Source organism: Calliphora vicina, chromosome 3 (assembly GCF_958450345.1).
Source record: "Calliphora vicina chromosome 3, idCalVici1.1, whole genome shotgun sequence".
Taxonomy (NCBI): domain Eukaryota; kingdom Metazoa; phylum Arthropoda; class Insecta; order Diptera; family Calliphoridae; genus Calliphora; species Calliphora vicina.
The window spans coordinates 46,434,829-46,454,924 of NC_088782.1; the positions used below are offsets into that span (position 1 = coordinate 46,434,829).

Sequence of the window (20,096 nt, forward strand, 5' to 3'; positions counted from 1 at the left end):
CTTGCAGTCCCCATGTAATTCCCTAGCTGTTTTGGAGAGCACTTCGTAGAATTGTGTCTAGGACTATAGTAAACAGAAGTGGTGATAAAACACATCCTTGCCGAGCACCGATTTCAACATTTACGGTTCTACTTAGCACTTTACTGTGTTTGATTCGTTTTGGAAGCTACTAAACTCAGCCTCTACAAAACCTTGCTCTGACTGTTCTCTTTTCAACAGCAAAATTGACACAATTATTTTGGTAATGAAAAAAAAACTAGTTGCCTGCATGACATTCCATTCCACATATGTCAAAATAAAATAAACCGCTTTACATTTACTAAATACCAGATAACAAATGCAATAAATATTAATAAAATATTAAATGTATTAATACAATATTTGTTAAAATTTCCCTTAAAATAAATTGTATGCGAAAGCTTTTTAAACCTTCATTGAAGGTTTTAAGTTATCAAATGTCTAAAGTATTGCAAAAATACTTTCAATTGTATTCCAAATGGTATAAATATTATTTATACAATAAAGCCAGCTTAGGAAAGTTCAGTGTGAAAATATCGGTGTTACAATAAGAATGGCAACTTTGGCTCTATTGTACATTTTGCTTTTGGCATTATTCCTGGCCACAAAACAAACAAATGCTTCCCTTTTAAATGAAACCAAGGAAAGTTCCCGTATTGTGGGTGGCACTGTAACTAACATTGGCAGAGCTAAATTTGTGGTGAATCTTCGTAAAAATGGTAAATTTATTTGTGGCGGTACTTTGGTGGCACCAAAAACTGTAATCACTGCCGCCCATTGTGTGGAAGGATTAAGAGCCTCGGATCTGTCTATAATAGGTGGAGCTACTTATCTTTCGGATAAGGGCGTAAAAAGCACTGTCTCAAAAGTAATTATACCAAAAGAATACAATAACCGAAATATGGATATGGATATAGCGGTACTGGAATTATCCAGTGCCCTGAAAGGAGCCAATATTTCAACTATTGAATTGTGTAAATCGAAATGGAATACTAATGACTTCATAACGGTTTATGGTTGGGGTCAAATTACCGAAACCAATGACAAAAGCTCAAATCAATTGAGGACGGTGAGTGTGCCTGTAATAGAGCAGAACAAATGCAGCGATATGTATAAAGGCCAGGGCAAAATAACACGTTCAATGTTTTGTGCGGGCAACTTGAGGGGCAAAGATGCTTGTACTGGCGATTCTGGGGGACCAGCCGTATTTAAAAATCAATTATGTGGTGTGGTATCGTGGGGTATTGGTTGTGCTCGCAGTAAATACCCAGGGGTTTATACAAATATTGTGTTTGTAAGAAATTTTATTGATAAGACAATGAATAAGAGAGGATCCCATTAAATAATGCATTTCAAATGGTGGAAACAAATAAGTTTTGTAACAACCTGATTTATTTAATAGTTTAGCAAAAATATTATAAAATAAATAAACAAAAATATTCAAATGCATAATAACAAACAAAATACAATAAATATAAAAAAATATTTTAATTAATTTACACATGCTCCATATTTTTAATAACAGTGAATAGTTTTTTTTTTAAATAAAGATAAATATCTTGAAAATTGTATTTGTCATTTTTACAAGTTTGTATATAAATATTGCATTTAACGGGAAAACCTGAATCATTTCCATGTTTAAATAAATAATTAAAAATAACGCTTCGTTTGTGCAACTACGGCGGATAAATTTAAACGCTTTACGATAAATATTTCAGCAAATGATATGAAAATTAAAGGACATACAAGAATTTCACATGAAAATATAAAACTTAAAGTTAAAACAAAATTTCGAATGTTTAAGAAAAAAAGTTTATCGCATAATAAATGACGAAATATTTATTTGCCCCAACTGCCATACACTTGTTATTCTCAATTTTAATACTATGTGAAATATCGTATAAAGTCTCATTAATATACGTTAAGGGAAATGAAAGTAGTGCCCGCATAGTTAGTGGTTCTACAACAAATATAAGCAGAGCCAAATTTACGGTCAATTTACGAGTTAATGGCAAATTTATATGTGGCGGTTCTTTGGTCACACCAAAAATTGTTGTCACAGCAGCTCATTGTGTTAAAAACGTTAGTCCAGCTCGATTAACGGTGGTGGGCGGTGTCACCTACCTTTCAGAATCGGGAGTACGCCGTAGTGTCGAGAAAATTATAACACCCAAGGAATATAATCCTAGAACTTATCATTCGGATATAGCGGTACTCAAATTATCAGGCAATATGAGTGGCAATAATATTGCTACCATTGAACTGTGCAAATCTAATTGGAAACTAGGAGATTCTATTGATGTTTATGGCTGGGGTGCACTGAGCGAAAACAATAATCGTGAATCGAATCAATTACGTACAGTAAGAGTTCCCTTAGTAACTCGTAAAAAATGTTCGGATATGTATAAAGTTGATGGCAGTAGAATAACTCAGACAATGTTCTGTGCTGGAGACTTAAAAGGAAAAGATGCTTGCTTTGGTGATTCCGGTGGTCCGGCTGTATTTCAGAATCAATTGTGTGGAGTTGTCTCGTGGGGTGTTGGTTGTGCGAGAACTAATTTTCCTGGCGTCTATACAAGTGTTAAGACTGTTCGAAATTTTATTGATCGTGCTATGAAACTATGAGAAACTGATGTTTCTATCATGAGCAGACCCAAAACCAAAAAGTTTTAATATCATTAAAAAGGAAAAAAAGAAAAGTGTAAAATAAATTTTAATTTATTTTCCCCTGGTTGAGCTGAATTATGAGAAATGAATAAAAAATTTTGTTTAAATAAATATTTGTAATGTGAACCATAATTAACTGTAATTATAAAATATAAATTAAATTATAAAATGCAAATAAAATGTTTTTATTAGTGATTGATTTAAATTTAGAATATTTAGGGATTAAAAAAACGAGTTTTATGGAAAATAAGAGTTATTTCTGATTGGCTTTGGGTCGTCGAAAGTACAAACAGCTGATGAAAAAATATTTGTGATGGAAAACATAAAAAATGGACATTCCAATTCTAAGGAAAATTTAAGAAACTTGAAAATACATTCCAATTTATTTTCTAAATACACACAGCCAGCTACAAATTTCTTGTTCTAATTCATAAATTACTCACTGTTTTGATAAGAAAATGTGATATTTTCTGACGTTGTATGTGGCAATACTAGGTACTAATTTTAAACAAGAACCCAAAAGCATGGAAGTGGATCAACGTTAGATTAGTTTTATTTTTAGATTAACTGATCTGATTATTAATTGGCAATTGGCCTTCAAATAAAAAACCTGCCTTTAGTGTAATTCATTCCGGAACCAAAGGAATAAAAGACATCTCCAATTTTATTTTAACAATCTAGTAGCATTGCATTGATAAAGTTCCTTCTAAAATAATTCAAAACCATAACGCGTATGAATTTCTTAAAATTTGTTTCGAAAGAAGTCATTTAAATTGGTTACAGAAAATGTCACTATCTCTAAGGCCTTTTCAAGTCATATAAATAGTGGGCAGAACCCCCGCCGATCACTGACCCTACTATCTGTCGCATAGTGTAATCTTCAAAATTAATAGTTGTATAGATTAAAGCCAAAAATTTAACTTAAATTAAAATTTAAATTAAAAATGCATGTTTTGTTTCTATCCCAGGAAAAATTTTATATATCCAGTAATCATTCTAGTTTGGCGTTGAAACCAATGATTTTTGTTTGAATTTTTCACCTTCGGAATAAGGCAGTGTTACGAACCAGTTCTTTAATCTATGATTTTACCTTAAAATGTTCACCTTCTGAACGTTTCTATAACTACACCATTTCCAATTGTATTTCAGAAGTTTCTAATTGTATTTCAGAAATTTCCAATTGAATTTCAGAAATTTCCATTTATATTTCACAAATTTCCATTTATATTTCAGAAATTTCCATTTATATTTCACAAATTTCCATTTATATTTCAGAATATTCCAATTATATTTCAGAACTTTCTAATTGTATTTCAGAATTTTCTAATTGTATTTCAGAATTTTCCAATTGTATTTCAGAAGTTTCCATTTGTATTTCAGAATTTTTAATTTATATTTGAAATGTTTCTAATTGTATTTCAGAATTTTCCAATTGTATTTCAGAATTTTTAATTTATATTTGAAATGTTTCTAATTGTATTTCAGAATTTTCCAATTGTATTTCAGAATTTTCTATTTGTATTTCAGAAATATCCATTGGTATTGCTATTAGAATTTTCTGAAATACAAATGGATATTTCTGAAATACAATTGGAAAATTCTGAAATACAATTGGAAACTTTTTAAGTATAAAATAAAAATTCTGAAATACAAATGGAAATTTCTGAAATACAATTGGAAAATTCTGAAATACAATTGGAAATTTCTGAAATACAATTAGAAATTTCTGAAATATAAATGGAAAATTCTGAAATATAATTAGAAAATTCTGAAATATAATTAGAAATTTCTGAAATATAATTGGAAATTTCTGAAATATAAATCGAAATTTCTGAATTTGAATTGGAATTTTCTGAAATATAATTAGAAATTTCTGAAATTCAATTAGAAACTTCTGAAATACAATTGGAAATGGTGTAGTTCTTCCATCAATGTTCCGAAAAACAGTTATTGAAATTTTAATGTTTCTATTATTATATTACATACAAAGTGATATAAATCATTAATTGAAACATTCTTGATAAACGATTCGTAACTCCATTTAGAGTTTGTTACATTCGGTTTTATAATTGCCCATCATAACATCCTGTTAATAAATGTATGGATAAACACCGGATGAATTAGATTAATCCATTACAAATCCGATCAAAACTATTATATAGTTAGCTTAGTGTGCAAACGTGATAAGTCACTTTCCACAAATAAACAATTGCAACAGTGTATTTTTCTAACGTTATGTATAAAAATCTCAATTTTCATAACAAGTGGACTTAGCACGTTTGTTGACTAAGCTAACGATATTTTCCATTTTTTACCCTTCACCTTCGTGAGAAGGGTATATATAAGTTTGTCACTCCGTTTATAATTTCCACAATATAATTATCCGACCCTATAAAGTATATATATTCTGGATCCTGTCCGTCTGTCTGTCTGTTGAAATCAACTTTCGAAGCCCCCAAACAAATTACATACACGATTCATACATCAATATCTCCGGAATTCTTCCGGCTCGGTTGCTATTTAAAATCGGTCCACAAATGGCTGAGATATAAAACCAAAAATCCAGGACAACCTCTATTTTTGACCTATATCTGGATTACTAAGTCATTAATATAGACAATATGGATATCTAATGATAGATATTTCAAAGACCATAGCAACAACGTATATAAGACCTAGTAAGTTGGACTTACAATGGGTCAAAATGGGAAAAAATATTTTTTAACCCGAATTTTTTTCCAAAAAATGTTTTTTTTCGCTAAATATTAAAAAAAAAATTGAAAAAAAACAATTCGAAAATTTTTTTTTTCCAAAAAATGAAAAAAACAACTTTGAAAAAAAAAATATTTTTGGTTTACCTAAAAATATTTAAAATTTTTATTTTGAAGTATAATTTGGTGAAGGGTATATAAGATTCGGCACAGCCGAATATTGCTCTCTGACTTGTTATTATTAATTTTCATTAAAGAATTCTTTCGGAACTAGTTCTAAATACATAGTTCTATTGATGCTATCAAATATTCTGAAGTGGTTCTGGTAATAGTCGTTCTAGAACTAGTGATTTTGGAACAAGTTTTAAATATTTTCCAAAGTATTATCGCTGATACAAAAGTTGGTGAAAGATTTATGTTAATATACAACTTTGCTATGCACAATTTCATCAAGATATTAATTATTATAAAACAATTATGAATGTTCAATTCATGTTCTGAGGGGGACCTTGTATGTGGACTAGGAATTTCAGAGTATATAATTTCTGAACATTTTTATCAGAATTGCCCCATAGGTGAAATCATTACCAAATACCAAACAAACCTTATTAACAGAGAGTATTTGTAGAAAATTTCAGCCAGCTAGCTCTTTTCGTGTTTTCAACAGACAGACAGACAGACAGACGGAGGGACATGGCTAGATCGTCTTAGAATTTTATGATGATACTGATATATATACTTTTTGGTTTACGAGCAATATTTCAATATGTTACAAACAGAATGACAAAATCAATATACCCTCAAATTTTTTGATGGTAGGTATAAAAAACACTAAACACTGGTAGCTACACATGTCAGCTGTAATATAAAATTTATAAAAACATTGAAATTATTATAACTGACATAAAAAGGTTCCATAAACTTTACATTTCTTGGTCAAGGTTATAATAAAACATAAATTTAAGTTTGATTGTAACTAACAACTGTTTAAATAAAGAAAAATTCACAAAAAACTATTATTTGTATATATGTTACTAAAGTCATACAACTAAGAATATTTAAAAATAAAAACTTCCACCCAATATTTGTTACTTTTAACGGAAATTAAAAATTAAGAAAATGGCTCTAATTTGGATACCCTTTGCTAAACTATTTATACTCATACTAATTCACAATCTAGTCTCTCCAGTAAGCTCTGACAAATTTCGTATTGTTGGTGGTTCAACAACAAGTATTACTAACCACAAATATATAGTGTCATTAAGACTCAAAACTGGTAAATTTTTTTGTGCGGGATCTTTGGTTAAAGCACGTTATGTTATAACAGCAGCCCATTGCGTGAAAGGTTTAACAACCCGTGATTTATACATTCATGGAGGTGTAACATATTTAAAACAAACCGGTGTCAAAAGATCTGTTACAAAAATCATGATACCAAAAACATTTAGTATTAAAAATGGAACTATGGATGTAGCAGTATTAAAATTAAACAAACCCTTGAAAGGAAGCAATATTGCTACCATACCATTATGTTCGCGTATAGTGTTGACCAACAATTGGGTTACCGTATCCGGTTGGGGTTTCATTAATGAATCAAGTTATGGTCCTTCACAGCAATTACGTACAGTTAATGTTCGCATTATATCGAAAGAAAAATGTCATAGAAATTATCGTGGTAAATTTAAAATGTCTTCTACTATGATGTGTGCCTCAGTGCCGGGTCGGAGAGATGCTTGTTCTGGAGATTCTGGTGGGCCTTTAGTATATCGTAAGCAATTGTGTGGCATTGTATCACTGGGTATGGGTTGTGCTAGCAAAGAATATCCCGGTATTTATACGGTTATACGAGATAAACAAGTTTGGAGTTTTATAAATAAAGCTCTAAGGAGTTGAGTGTATAATTATATTGTAAATAATAAAAAAAACACTTCAATTTATGAAAAATCATATACCACTTTGCCTTTTATTAAAACTCAAAAATCTTTAGGTAAAATTAAATTTGAAATAGATTTGAAAGAGGGTTTTCGCTTGACTACACCAGTTGCAAAAGTAATTCAGAAAAAAACAAACTGAAAATGATATATTACATTTCAAATTGAGAATTGAAATTAAGATTTCAAATTCTGATTACAATTTCTGTTCAATTTCAGCATAAAAATTGAATATGAGATTTTAATTTCAGATTCTGAAAAGCACAATTGGAAATGAGATTTTAAAATTGAATTTTAGAAAAGATAATGAGATTTTCTGAATTCTAAATGGAAAATCTAGCTTATCCCCCAACAATAAATGTCAGTGAATTTATCAATAATTGGGAAATTTAGCACAATTCTTACTATAATAAATCTAATTTTTGTTTGGTATTTTTATACCCTTCACCTTCGTGAGAAGGGTATATATAAGTTTGTCATTCCGTTTGTAATTTCTACATTTTTCATTTCCGACCCTATAAAGTATATATATTATGGATCCTTATAGATAGCGGAGTCGATTAAGCCATGTCCGTCTGTTTGTTGAAATCAACTTTCCGAAGCCCCCAAATAACTTACATACACGATTCATACATCAATATCTCCGGAATACTTCCGGTCCACAAATGGCTGAGATATAAGGAAAAAACCAGGACAACCTCGATTTTTTACCAATATCTGGATTACTAAGTCATTATTATAGACAATATGGATATCTAATGATAGATATTTCAAAGGCCTTTGCAACAATGTATATAGACCTAGTAAGTTGGACCTACAATGGGTCAAAATCGGGAAAAATATTTTTTAACCCGAATTTTTTTTTCATCAAAAATTTTTTTTGTCATACATTTTTTTTTCCAAAAAAAAAAAAATTTTCAAATAATTTGGAAAAAAAATTTTTAAAAAAAAATTAAAAAACAATTTCAAAAAAAAAACTTTTGAAAAACAATTAAAACAAATTTTAATTTTGTTTACCTAAAAATATTTAAAAAAAATTATTTTAAAGTATATTTTGGTGAAGGGTATATAAGATTCGGCACAGCCGAATATATGTAGCTCTCTTACTTGTTTAAATTTAAAATGGAAAATCTTATTTCCAATTTTGCTTTTCTGAATCTGAAATGAATATATAATTTTGCAATCATTCTTTGCGGAAATTGAACTGAAGTTATGTTCTCTTCTGAATTCTAAATAGAAAATCGAATTTTCATTTATTCTTTTTGTACATGAAATGTAAAGTTCTCATTTTAAATTTAAAAATGTGTAGTCCTTGGAATTTCAGCTAGATAGTCATTTTTCGCCTTGCAACTGAACTACATGAGCTGTCATTTTAGTGTATTTTTGTATTTTAGAATTTACATCATGGTAGAATTCTTAAACATAGAGGATCCATTAAATTTGCCGATAATAATACAGACACCGTAGCGTTATCAAGGTGGGTCTTACTGGGAAAGTTTTGGGTTAGGAATCTGCTAGTTCATGGCCGGACCACGTCTTCTTTGAATTAGTATAATTATTCATTGGTTATTTCGCATTATTAATAGAGAGTTTTCGGAATTTTACAGGTTTGTTTAAGATATTTATAGACGGCAATACTGAGTATTAATATTTGTCAAAAACTCAAGTATCATAATACAATTTCATCGTCTAAACAAAATTTGTATTAGATTTCAAAAAATACAAATGATTTTTTGATTTACGGTCGGTATTGAAAATTTGTTTAAAACAATTCAAAAACTTTTTATTTTGATATGTATCGGGTATGTATTTATAAAAACAAATAAGGCAAATAAAAATGTCAAGAAAATATAAAATAAAAATAAAATTTTCAGAAAAATATCAATCAACAAAGAAATAAAATATTTATAATACTATCGTGTAAACAATAAATGTTTTTTCGAAACGATTTTTTGAAATACCGACTGATTTCAATAATATTTTAAATTTGAAAAGTGTTAATACTCAGTATTGCCGTCTATAAATACCTTTAGCAAAACAGAACTCGTTATATTTATGAGGAAATTCCAATCGATCGTTTTGAATAACGCAGAGATCAATTTCAATCATCTTAGTATCATTCTGTATAGAAAGTTGATCTTCAAACTGAATAGCATGGAACGAGTGAAAAATACGACAGTGGCTATCCAAAAATCTTTAACTTACTTTACGCTGTTCGTTCGATTCGTCTGTATGGGGTAATAGAAAATTATCTATCTGATAACGCTCCAAATTGATATGTTTTACAAGTACTCTTTGCCCTTCTCCCTCTGATGCTAGCACACCTACACCTAATTCCATTGTATTTGGTAATGTACTCGTCATTATCTGGGGTTATTGTAAAATTTTAACGTTTTACACAAATGGCTCCAAGTTGCACGATCATCTGGTTTATGGGATATACTTCAAGATGTCACCTAACTTCCGAAAAGGAATATTTTAACTGTCGAATCGCCTTTTTTGGAATCTTCATTCATGACAATGAAAACTGTTTTTACCGACCGTGTATCTCTTAGCGAGATGGCGTAGTAAGGATTATATGCGTCCCGTGCCAAAGGGTTATACATTAAATATCAGAGCGGGTACGCTTACCAGACTTTATGGGTTTCACAAAATTGGAATACTTTTAGCAATAATGATGTCAGTGATAAAACTGTCTTCTAACTTCCGAAAAGGAATATTTTAACTGTCGAATCGCCTTTTTTGGAATCTACATTCATGAGAATGAAAACTGTTTGTACCGACCGTTTATCTGTTAGCGATATGTCTTAGTAAGAATTATTTGCGTCCCGTGCCAAAGGGTTATACAGGAAATATCAGAGCGGGTACGCTTACCAGACATGGGTTTCACAAAATTGGAATACTTTTAACTATAATGATGTCAGTGATGAAACTGTCTTCTAACTTCCGAAAAGGAATATTTTAACTGTCGAATCGGCTTTTTTGGAATCTTCATTCATGAGAATGAAAACTGTTTGTACCGACCGTAATCTGTTAGCGTGATGGCTTAGCGGGTACGCTTACCAGACTTTATGGGTTTCACAAAATTGGAATACTTTTAACTATAATGATTTTAGTGATGAAACTGTCTTCTAACTTCCGAAAAGGAATATTTTAACTGTCGAATCGCCTTTTTTGGAATCTTCATTAATGAGAATGAAAACTGTTTTTACCGACCGTTTATCTGTTAGCGAGATGGCCTAGTAAGGATTATTTGCGTCCCGTGCCAAAGGGTTATACAGGAAATATCAGAGCGGGTACGCTTACCAGACTTTATGGGTTTCACAAAATTGGAATACTTTTCACTATAATGATGTCAGTGATGACACTTATTGTGTTTTACCTTCGCAGAGACTACGATTGCGATACAGATTTCTGTCGGAGCTGTGGAGATCAGAATCGAAAGGAGAGCTTTATATGCTTGCGTTGACGAGGGCACAGATGATCTTCATGGGAACTTGTCTTCAATGAATTGTCGAATCTATTTTGAATTGGAGCATATTATGATCAATATGACGAGCTAGGGTTGATTAAACAGTGGGACTCCGTCCCAGCTCATAAGGTTAAATCAACACAAACATGGTTAAAAACAATGTGTCTAACATTTTAACGTATTATTGACTTGAATAAGAATGATTCAAAATCATTTTTCCAAGATCCACAAATCCAGTATGGAGGAGTTCAAAATAGTAAAGATTGAGTCGTACGAACAAATCAATGTATGAATAGATAATAACATTATTTACTGTGCTTTTATAACCAAAAGTGAAGCAAAATTAACACTAACAACCAATTCTTTGCATACACAATTACACTTAAGTATATTTACATTAACACTTGCTAAATCGGAAGTAAAGCACTGAGAGGTAAATAAACTCTTTCAATTTAATACAGTTGTTTCAATACAGACAACCTTTAAAACTATAAACTAAAACATTATCTAGCTATATTGTAATGATAAATCTTAATAATTATATAAAGGCCACAATAATGAAATCTCTTCATTTGCAATTAAGATTTTAAACAATATATTACTAGAAGATGGCTAGATTTACCATGATTTGGTTTAACATTTTAATAGTTTTACTATTCCAAACAAATCTTACAACAAATGCTGTCAAATATCGCATTGTGGGAGGCAGACCAACAACAATCAATAATGCCAAATATTTGGTATCTTTGCGTGAAAGAGATGGTTCCTTCTTTTGTGGCGGAACCCTGGTTAGAGATCGTTATGTGGTTACGGCAGCTCATTGTGTAAAAGGAATGAAAGCCAGTAATATCATTGTACATGGCGGTGTCACTTATTTGAGACAATCAGGCATTAGACGTTCTGTTGTGCGCGTAAGTATACCAAGAGTCTTTAGCTTCAGTACTTCCAAAATGGATGTGGCCGTCTTAAAATTAAGCAGACCAATGAAAGGCAAAAACATTAGCACAATACCTTTGTGTTCTCGCCCTATTCCACCTAGAAGTTTGGTCAAAGTTTCCGGTTGGGGTTTGGTAAATGAAAATGCACAAATGCCCTCAAATCAATTGCGTACGGTTAATGTTCGTATGTTGGGTTATAAAAAGTGTAAAAGAGATTTCCGTTCTGTGGTTAAAATAACAAATACAATGATGTGTGCTGGTGTGACGGGTAGGAGAGATGCGTGTACTGGCGACTCTGGTGGACCATTAGTGTACCGTGGACAATTGTGTGGTGTTGTTTCATTTGGTGTTGGTTGTGGCCGCAAGAGATTTCCTGGTGTATATACATCGGTTAATGCAGTAAAAGGATATTTGCAAAAGTCAATGAAAAATTGATTTGAAGAAATGTATTGTTTAAAATAAAAACTATTATAATTATTTATAACACAAGTATTTAATTAGTGAATAATGAAAGAGACTATTATTGCGCAAACCAGTTTTGAAAGTTTTTGTTTGGTATTACACATCTAAACTCAGTGCAGGCTCTGTTTGGCGTTCCTGCTAATCAGTAATGGGTTTTGGATTCATTAAAGGCGTGTTGTTGACTCGTCGATGCAATTCATCGATTTGCTTTGGTAAAAGTAGATTATCTATCCATAGATACAGATATTCTTGAATTTGGTCCACAGATATCATTTTGGATACATCCGTATATCTTTCCTCTATAAGTGATGATATCATTGAATTTCCTAATGAATCTTACGTCAAGATTTAGATTTAGTAATCTTGAAATTCCAGAAGGAATAAAAGTTATGTCACTTTTTCAAGGAGCTGAATAATTTAACATTGACCGATCAATCGTTATGTACCTAGGGTGAACCCTAGAGAGTGTGAAGAGACTTTAGAGCGAATAAACTAATTATTTAATGATTTTATGTCGGATTCTAGACACTATTGACTAATACCTTCAATTCCTACTGATATTCATTTGTCAAGGTGGTGAAAAGTTTCGCTTATCGTTTCTAAAGATAATTGAGATTCACCGAACAACATGTGTAGCTGTCCCGTGCTATGATAGTACAATTATCCAAAGACCAGACGATTTTCAATCCTTTTTCAGAAGATTTAGAGAGTTAGAAGTATCATCTTGGCATCATCTTATTTTCAGAATTGTACACAATAAATTTCCACAAAAAGTCGCTGCATCCACAATCGATTGTGTTCCAGATACTTGGTTGCAGTTAAGGCTTATATCTGCTGACAAATCCTTGGGTGAAAGTTCAAAGTGTTGTAGTCAGATCTGTAGGTAGTTCCGTTTCGACTTACAGAATTCCAGACAACCATCTGTGTTGAATTAACTGGAGTTACAGACATGAACAATTACAGACAACCGATTGTCATATCAGTCGATAAACCAGGTTAGATAATTTAGAATACTAAACCTGGGTACTTGAATTGGCAACTTATGGTGATCTTGTTTCTTGCCAGTATCTGACGAATTGAAAAGTGTTCTTAAAATTAAAAACTTCCAGAAGTCATTAACTTCACGCTGAGGATATAATATCTTATCGAGCCAAACGAAAAAAAGGTAATGAAAGGACAAATGAATGCTAAAATATCAAAACATCGAGGCTAGTGATATCCAATGCCTGGACCACAGGAATATATAGGGAATGTTAGAGCACATGCGCTTACAAAACTGAGTATAATAATTTCTGTCACAGTTGTGGAGATCAGAACGGGGAAAAGAGTAATTTATGCCCGCGTTGGCTAGGATACGGATGATCTTCAAGGGAATGTATGTCGTCGATGAATTGTTTGATCTATTGGACATTGAATTGAAATATAGTATTAGCTATATGACGAACTCGGGTTGACTTTATTATGGTAGTGCGGCTGGACAGTTGAGGTCTACTGTCCGGTCCCACTTCAACGCGAAGAAGGATGAGAGGATCGCGATCATGTTTGCTGATACTATAATATCTCACCTTAAACTTTATATTGGCGTGATGTTTAGCCAATTGATATTACATCCACGTTGATGATAAAATATCTTATCGCGCCAAATTAAACAAAGGCAATTGGACTCAACGGCATATTGAAGCTGATGCTAAAATATCAAAACATTAAGACTTGTGATATCCAATGCCTGGAAAATGGTCGGATGATGCCGAAAACAACGTGAATCTGTGTAAGTCATACAGATCGATCTATCTTCTCCTACTCACGGTTAACAACAACCTACAAGCAGCATAGATTTCGTAAAATATATAGAGACACCACGATCCACTAAGATGGTAAGTTCTCAACCTTCTGCTCGTTTAAACCTAGTGCGATCTAAGAGATTTAAACAAATGTTGTTGTAACTAATATTCATTTAACGGTTTTTATATATAATCAAAAAATTAAAAAGAACTGCAATAGTCTACCGATTCAACACTAACACAGCTGCTACAACAACCGATTCAACACACTGCAGCAGATCGCTAAAGAAGAAGGTTATACATCAATCTATATATATAAAAATGAAATGGTCCATGTATGTAATGGCATCACGTGAGAACGGCTGGAGCGATTTGACTGATTTTTTTTATTCGATTCGAAATTTTCAGGAGATGGTTTGTAGAGAAAAAAAATTTAAAAATTACGTCTAAAACCGGCTTTTTTGAGTCCACTCAACTGTAATAAAAAAGCCCCTAAAGTATGCAGTACAAATTTAGATATTTTATTTACAAATAAATAAGAACAGGCAGGGTTGGAGAAACTTGACGAACTAACATTAGTAAATGCTACCGGGCAACTAGTATAATATAAGGGAGGACGACAATTGCACGAAAGTCATATGAATATTAAATAATTAGCTTGCACTTTGCACGTTGTTTAAAATTCAGTTATAATTTTTGCATCCAATTACATAATTGCACAAAAATTAAAGGAACATCTTACATGTTTTATTTATAATGTATACAACATGAGTCTTAATTCTCTAAAATATATTTTAATTATGAGCATTGGAATTTATTTAACAAATGGTCAATCTCAACAGTTCATATTTCAATGCCATTTTTCAAAACGCCATAATTAGTGACTTTACATCTCTCATCTGGGATCGTGTAGTGTTTTGTATTATTCATTGTTCGAACAAATAATAAATGGTGTAAAAATATCTGAATCTTTAGTATTTATTTATATTGGAAACATCGTGAATATTTTTATTTTAAAGTCCGTATTTTTCATAATTTAAGATATGTTTTATAAGCTTATAATTTATTTTAAAAAATGTATGGTTTTAGCACTTACCTTTATTTTTCAAATTATTAGGTACACTTATATTCAAGGCAATACCAGTTAGAAAAACATTATAGGGATTATTAATAGTCGTTGTAACGGGATAAAATTCATTAACAAGCATCGTTTCACTGCCTAAATTACATTGCGTGACTAAATGGAATCTGTAACGAAATAATGCAAAAAATAAATATAATACAAATAAATCAACTTCATCAAACTAAAAAAAAACAAATAGTAGTATAAAATTAATATTAAATCAAATGTGTATTACTATTACAATTATAACTGTATTGATAAAAAAAACAGTTACAGTTACACTTCCTTAAACATTAATACAAAAAAAAAGCAAATTAATTTATGATTTATTTTGCTTTTTTTTCAGAATAATAATTTCTCAAATGATGATTTAATAATGATGACCTACGTGGGAGTAATATAACAAATTGGATTAATTATGATATTGTCATCTAAATCACGAACACGACTGTGATAACGAAAGGCCTTATTCATAAAGGGTGAACTTTTACACAGCAGCACCGAAAGTTTCTCGGTGCCAATTAATGCCTCTATGCGCACCACACGTAATTGAGTATTTTCTAAGAATTGTTGGGCCTCGGTGGTGAAAAGAAACCGATAGTAGAATGTGGGTTCCAATTTGAAATTCTGCTCAAATTGTTGCAGCGGTATCTGTGAGGCATTCGAGTCATCATTGAAGTGTTCCCTCAACGCCAACAGATCGTTAAGTTTGCTATATTGCGAGGCTTGCAGTTTGTAGTTGTTGGAGCCATCGGTGATAATGATTTGTAAATTGCGTATTTTTAGGGGAACATCTGTTTGTAGTCTGAAATTGATGAGGAAAGGAGATTTTAGAAAAAGAAGATTCAAGGGATTTTTATTTTCAAATATTACCTCATAACTAGATTTAGTTTAATAATATCATCATTTTTCAATTCGAACTTTTCAAAAGTCGTACAAAATTCTATCAGCTCTGTTAGTTTATCTAGATCAATTTGTAGAGGAGATTTGATACTGGCTAATGCCTCCTCCCAATGTGAACGAACTTCAGGAGCATTTTGATTTTGGGGCACTGGCGGTTGACACTGTAATAAAAAAAAAACGAACAATTAAAGTTAAAAAAAAACTCTCGTATTTTTATACGCTTCACCATGAGTGGCAAAGGTATAAATGTTTGTCATTCCGTTTGTAATTTCTATATTCTTCATTTGCGACCCCACAAAGTATATATATTCTGGATCGTTGCCAAGTCGATATAGCCATGTCCGTCTGTATGTTGAAATCAACTTTCCGCAGCCCCCAAATAACTTACATACATGTTTCGTACATCAATATATCGGGGATTCTTCCGGCTCGGTTGCTATTTAATTTAAATCGACAAAATCGGCCCACAAATGGTTGAAATGTAAGGGAAAAAACCGGGACAACCTCGATTTTTGGCCTATTTTTGATCTATATCTGGATTACTAAGTCATTAATATAGAAAATATGGATATCTGATGATAGAAATTCCAAAGTTCATTGCAAAGATAAGGCTATATAGTAAGTTGGACCTACAATGGGTCAAAATCGGGAAAAATATTTTTTAACTCGAATTTTTTTTAAAAAAATTTTTTTGCCACAAATTCTTTTTACAAAAAAAAAAATAAAAAAAATTTGGAAAAAACTTTTTTAAAAAAAATATAGAAAAAAAAATTTAAATTTTGTTTACCTAAAAAATATTCAGACTGACTACAAAGTCTTAAAGTCGATAAAGTTGACTATTATTTTAAATTTCGTAAATAAAAATATTTAAAATCTTTTTTTTAAGTATAATTTGGTGAAGGGTAGGTATATAAGATTCGGCACAATCGATTATAGCTCTCTTACTTGTTTTTAGTAAAAAATGTTTTAGTGAATGAATGTTTTATAAATTTTATAATGATGATTTTATAGAGAAAATTCTACATTGAAATTTATATATCAGTAATTCTGTAATTCTAATCCCCTATAGAAATTTAAAATGTTTAAAGCGAAACAGCATAAATTGTTTTTACTTGATGTTATTTAATATATGTGTGGATTATCTCAAATACTTCGCATTATCTCAATTACCTGCAAAACTTTCCACAAATTCTCCAAAACCATAACTCTTTCATTCGGCGTGTAATCAATCTTAAACGATAAAGCTTCAAGACTGCACGACATAAAATCACAAATTGAAGCCGACAATAAAGCACAACGCATAGTTTTTAATAAAACATCCGAAAACAAAGAAGGCCATTTATCGTGACGATAATCAGGTAACATCAGAGAATATAAACTACAAAATAATAAAAAATATTTTATATTTAAATAAGATTCGATTATATTTAGAAAAATGTTACAGCTCACTTACGTTAAAGCTTTGCCATGATCACCACTTTTAAAGTATTCATCAGCCATATCAATGGCTAATTTTTTGCGAAATCTTAAGCACTTATAGATTTTAAATTGAGCCATGGCCAAACTAAGTAAATTGATAATAGCGGCCTAAAAGAAATTTACAAAAGCTTTTAATAAATATTAGAAATAATAAGCCTAGATAAACTTACCGAATGATTAAATAATTTTTCATTTTCCCTTATCATAAAACTAATTTGCTGCTCATTTATAGGTTCACCCGATGTTGAGGATATAATGCCAAAATATTCGGTGAACAGAGAGGAGATGTTATTCAATTGGCTATTAAAGTTATTTTGCGGTTCTGTTGGACTTGAGGCTACTGTTGGTTTTGATAAACATTTATGTATGGTTAACTTTAATTATATTGGCGATATTGAAAAACTTACTATTACACTGCATAAATGCTTCTTTACGTTTTTGTATATATTCCGCAGCTTTATGAAAATAAATACCAGGATGTTGGGTTTGTAGGGCAGGCAGTCCATTTTTGATGGCTTCACAAAATAGTTCAGCAAAAACGCTATGTCTGTAAAATGGAAATTATTTATGAATTTAAAATATCCTCGAGAAATATTTCGAAAATGTGGGTCGTATTAATAAACTCAAATAAAATTTTATTGCATTTTTCTTTTATTTATTTTGTGATATTTTGTTTAAATATTTCTTTCACTTACTGCTTACTCAGCCAGGCATAGTGTTCAAACACCAAATCCTTATAGCCCACCCGGTTTTTATACTTTTCAATGTGGCTTATAAAATGATTAATCGAATCCCTTGGAACTTTCAACTTAAACATTAAACGGCATATTTTATAGTTCAAGAAGCCGGCCACAGTTTTAATTTCCAAACAATTTGTATCATTAATACGAATTTCATCTAAAGTTGTATACGATTGGGTATAATGTCTGTAATTAAAAAAAACAGAAATTTAAATCCTTATACAATATTTCTCAAAAATAAACCTACTTTAAAGCTGTGCTAAAATCTTGACGCATTTCGGCTACAAAACCCAATTTAAACTGATGCCTTATCTTTAAAGTGGTATGAGCAGCTGTAAGTTGGTCTCTATGGGTGCGTATACGTTTTGCCATCTGGGTATAATACAATTGAGCCATATCCAAAAAAGCGGATTCCAAACGGAGTGCATAACCTAAGAAACACTAGCGTGAAAAATGTGTATTGTTTAAATGATCAGTAACTTACCCATTAAATGCTCCGTATGAGGTAAAACAAATAACATTTTACTATTTAGGCCACAGGCAGAGGTGAGACTAGCAGCTCTTTCCGAGGCTAGCATATCTTCACCGGGCGGTAGTGGTGCAGCTTTTTGTAGTAAAACCAAACAAATGCGAGTGTTACGTTCTTGCAGAGAATTCTTAAGAGATTGTATAGTAGCGGCACATTGCATTTGTTTTTCTGTCCAATTGCCATCGTTCCATTCCATGTCTTGAAATAAAACCACCACAGCCGGCAAAACATGTAAATGTTTCAACATCCAATTACGTTTTAAAATGCCTTTAGGATGATACCATTCATAGGAATTTCTTTTGGGTTTGGCCACAGGAAAGTCATAATTACTAGGAAGTAGTTTAAATTGTACAGCAGCCCTATAGAAACAAAAACAAATTTACTATTTAAGCTTTCCAATTGAACGAAAAACCTGGTATTACCTATCTGCTTTACGATTATTGCTAAATGCATCCCATATTGATTTGTGTACCGAATTACGATTCACATCCAGGCCACATAAACCAATTAGGGGCTGGGGCGCAACCAGTAGCTCGGAGGGCAAGGCTGTAGATTCTATACTCATATTTACATACAAAAATTCGCTACAATTTTCGGTGTAAAATTCCTGTGGATATTGTTGTCGTCACAACACTAATGAATTGTCGCTTTTCTTTTTGGAATTTCAACTGCAACAACAACTACAAGAACAATAAACACCTCTAAAATTGTACAATATCAAATACAACAGCAGCAACAACAACAACTAACTAAACAGCAGCGATAAAATTATGTTGACAAGTGTAGTATGATGACAACGACGGCACAGCCTTCAATTGTCGAAGAAAAAAAAACCAATAATAATATTTGTTGGCTTTTTCTTCCCTTAATTTAACCAGGATTCTTTACACTTTCATTTAACAAGCTTTTGTATTTAAGAAATTATTAAATAATTAAACAAAAAATTAATAAGTGGTTGGTATTTTTGTTTTATTTAAAGAAACACAACTATTTTTCGTTTTGCGAGTACTAATGACGGCTACAATTTTTTTTTTGTTTTAGAAATTTGACAGTTAAATTGGCAAACAGCTGGTTTGCGAATATGATGGAAAAGAAAATTATGACACTTGCTTTGTGCTTAAATTTCTTTTTGTTTGAGATATTGCCAGACTAAGCGACCTTTGATAAATGGGCGATAACAAAGAGTATCATCCTAAAATTATGCATTGCTTTTTGCCAATGTTTTACAGAGGTGAAAAACTGTTGGTTGGTGTTTATACTAAGTGAGCTGAGTGTGTTGTGTATGTATTCTCGTTTCCTTTCCCTTTTTTTAAACCAAGTGGTTGTGTCTCTGCTATTGCTA

The 20,096-nt window shown here is 31.4% G+C and overlaps 3 protein-coding genes across 3 annotated transcripts in view; 2 read left to right on the forward strand and 1 right to left on the reverse strand.

Moving 5' to 3' along the window:
* The window catches only part of gry (trafficking protein particle complex subunit 11 gry), a 35,760-nt gene extending 16,007 nt beyond the window's left edge, over positions 1–19,753 (reverse strand). Inside the window, exons 1-11 of the mRNA XM_065504079.1 lie at positions 19,177–19,753; positions 18,710–19,113; positions 18,473–18,656; positions 18,181–18,411; positions 17,893–18,032; positions 17,656–17,825; positions 17,460–17,593; positions 17,177–17,384; positions 15,977–16,167; positions 15,492–15,908; positions 15,077–15,228 (exon numbers count right to left, since the gene is read on the reverse strand). Coding sequence (XP_065360151.1) covers positions 15,077–15,228; positions 15,492–15,908; positions 15,977–16,167; positions 17,177–17,384; positions 17,460–17,593; positions 17,656–17,825; positions 17,893–18,032; positions 18,181–18,411; positions 18,473–18,656; positions 18,710–19,113; positions 19,177–19,319 — 2,374 coding nt within the window. The 5' untranslated portion in view covers positions 19,320–19,753. The remainder of the gene's footprint in view (positions 1–15,076; positions 15,229–15,491; positions 15,909–15,976; positions 16,168–17,176; positions 17,385–17,459; positions 17,594–17,655; positions 17,826–17,892; positions 18,033–18,180; positions 18,412–18,472; positions 18,657–18,709; positions 19,114–19,176) is intronic.
* On the forward strand, positions 572–2,643 carry LOC135953750 (trypsin Tyr p 3.0101-like). The gene is made up of 2 exons (XM_065503735.1): positions 572–1,277; positions 1,925–2,643. The coding sequence occupies exons 1-2, from the start codon at positions 572–574 to the stop codon at positions 2,641–2,643; spliced, it is 1,425 nt and encodes a 474-aa protein (XP_065359807.1).
* Positions 6,516–7,289, forward strand: LOC135953751 (seminase-like). The gene has a single exon (XM_065503736.1). It carries the CDS (start codon positions 6,516–6,518, stop codon positions 7,287–7,289), a length of 774 nt encoding a protein of 257 aa, XP_065359808.1.
* Positions 19,754–20,096: the final 343 nt, after the last annotated feature.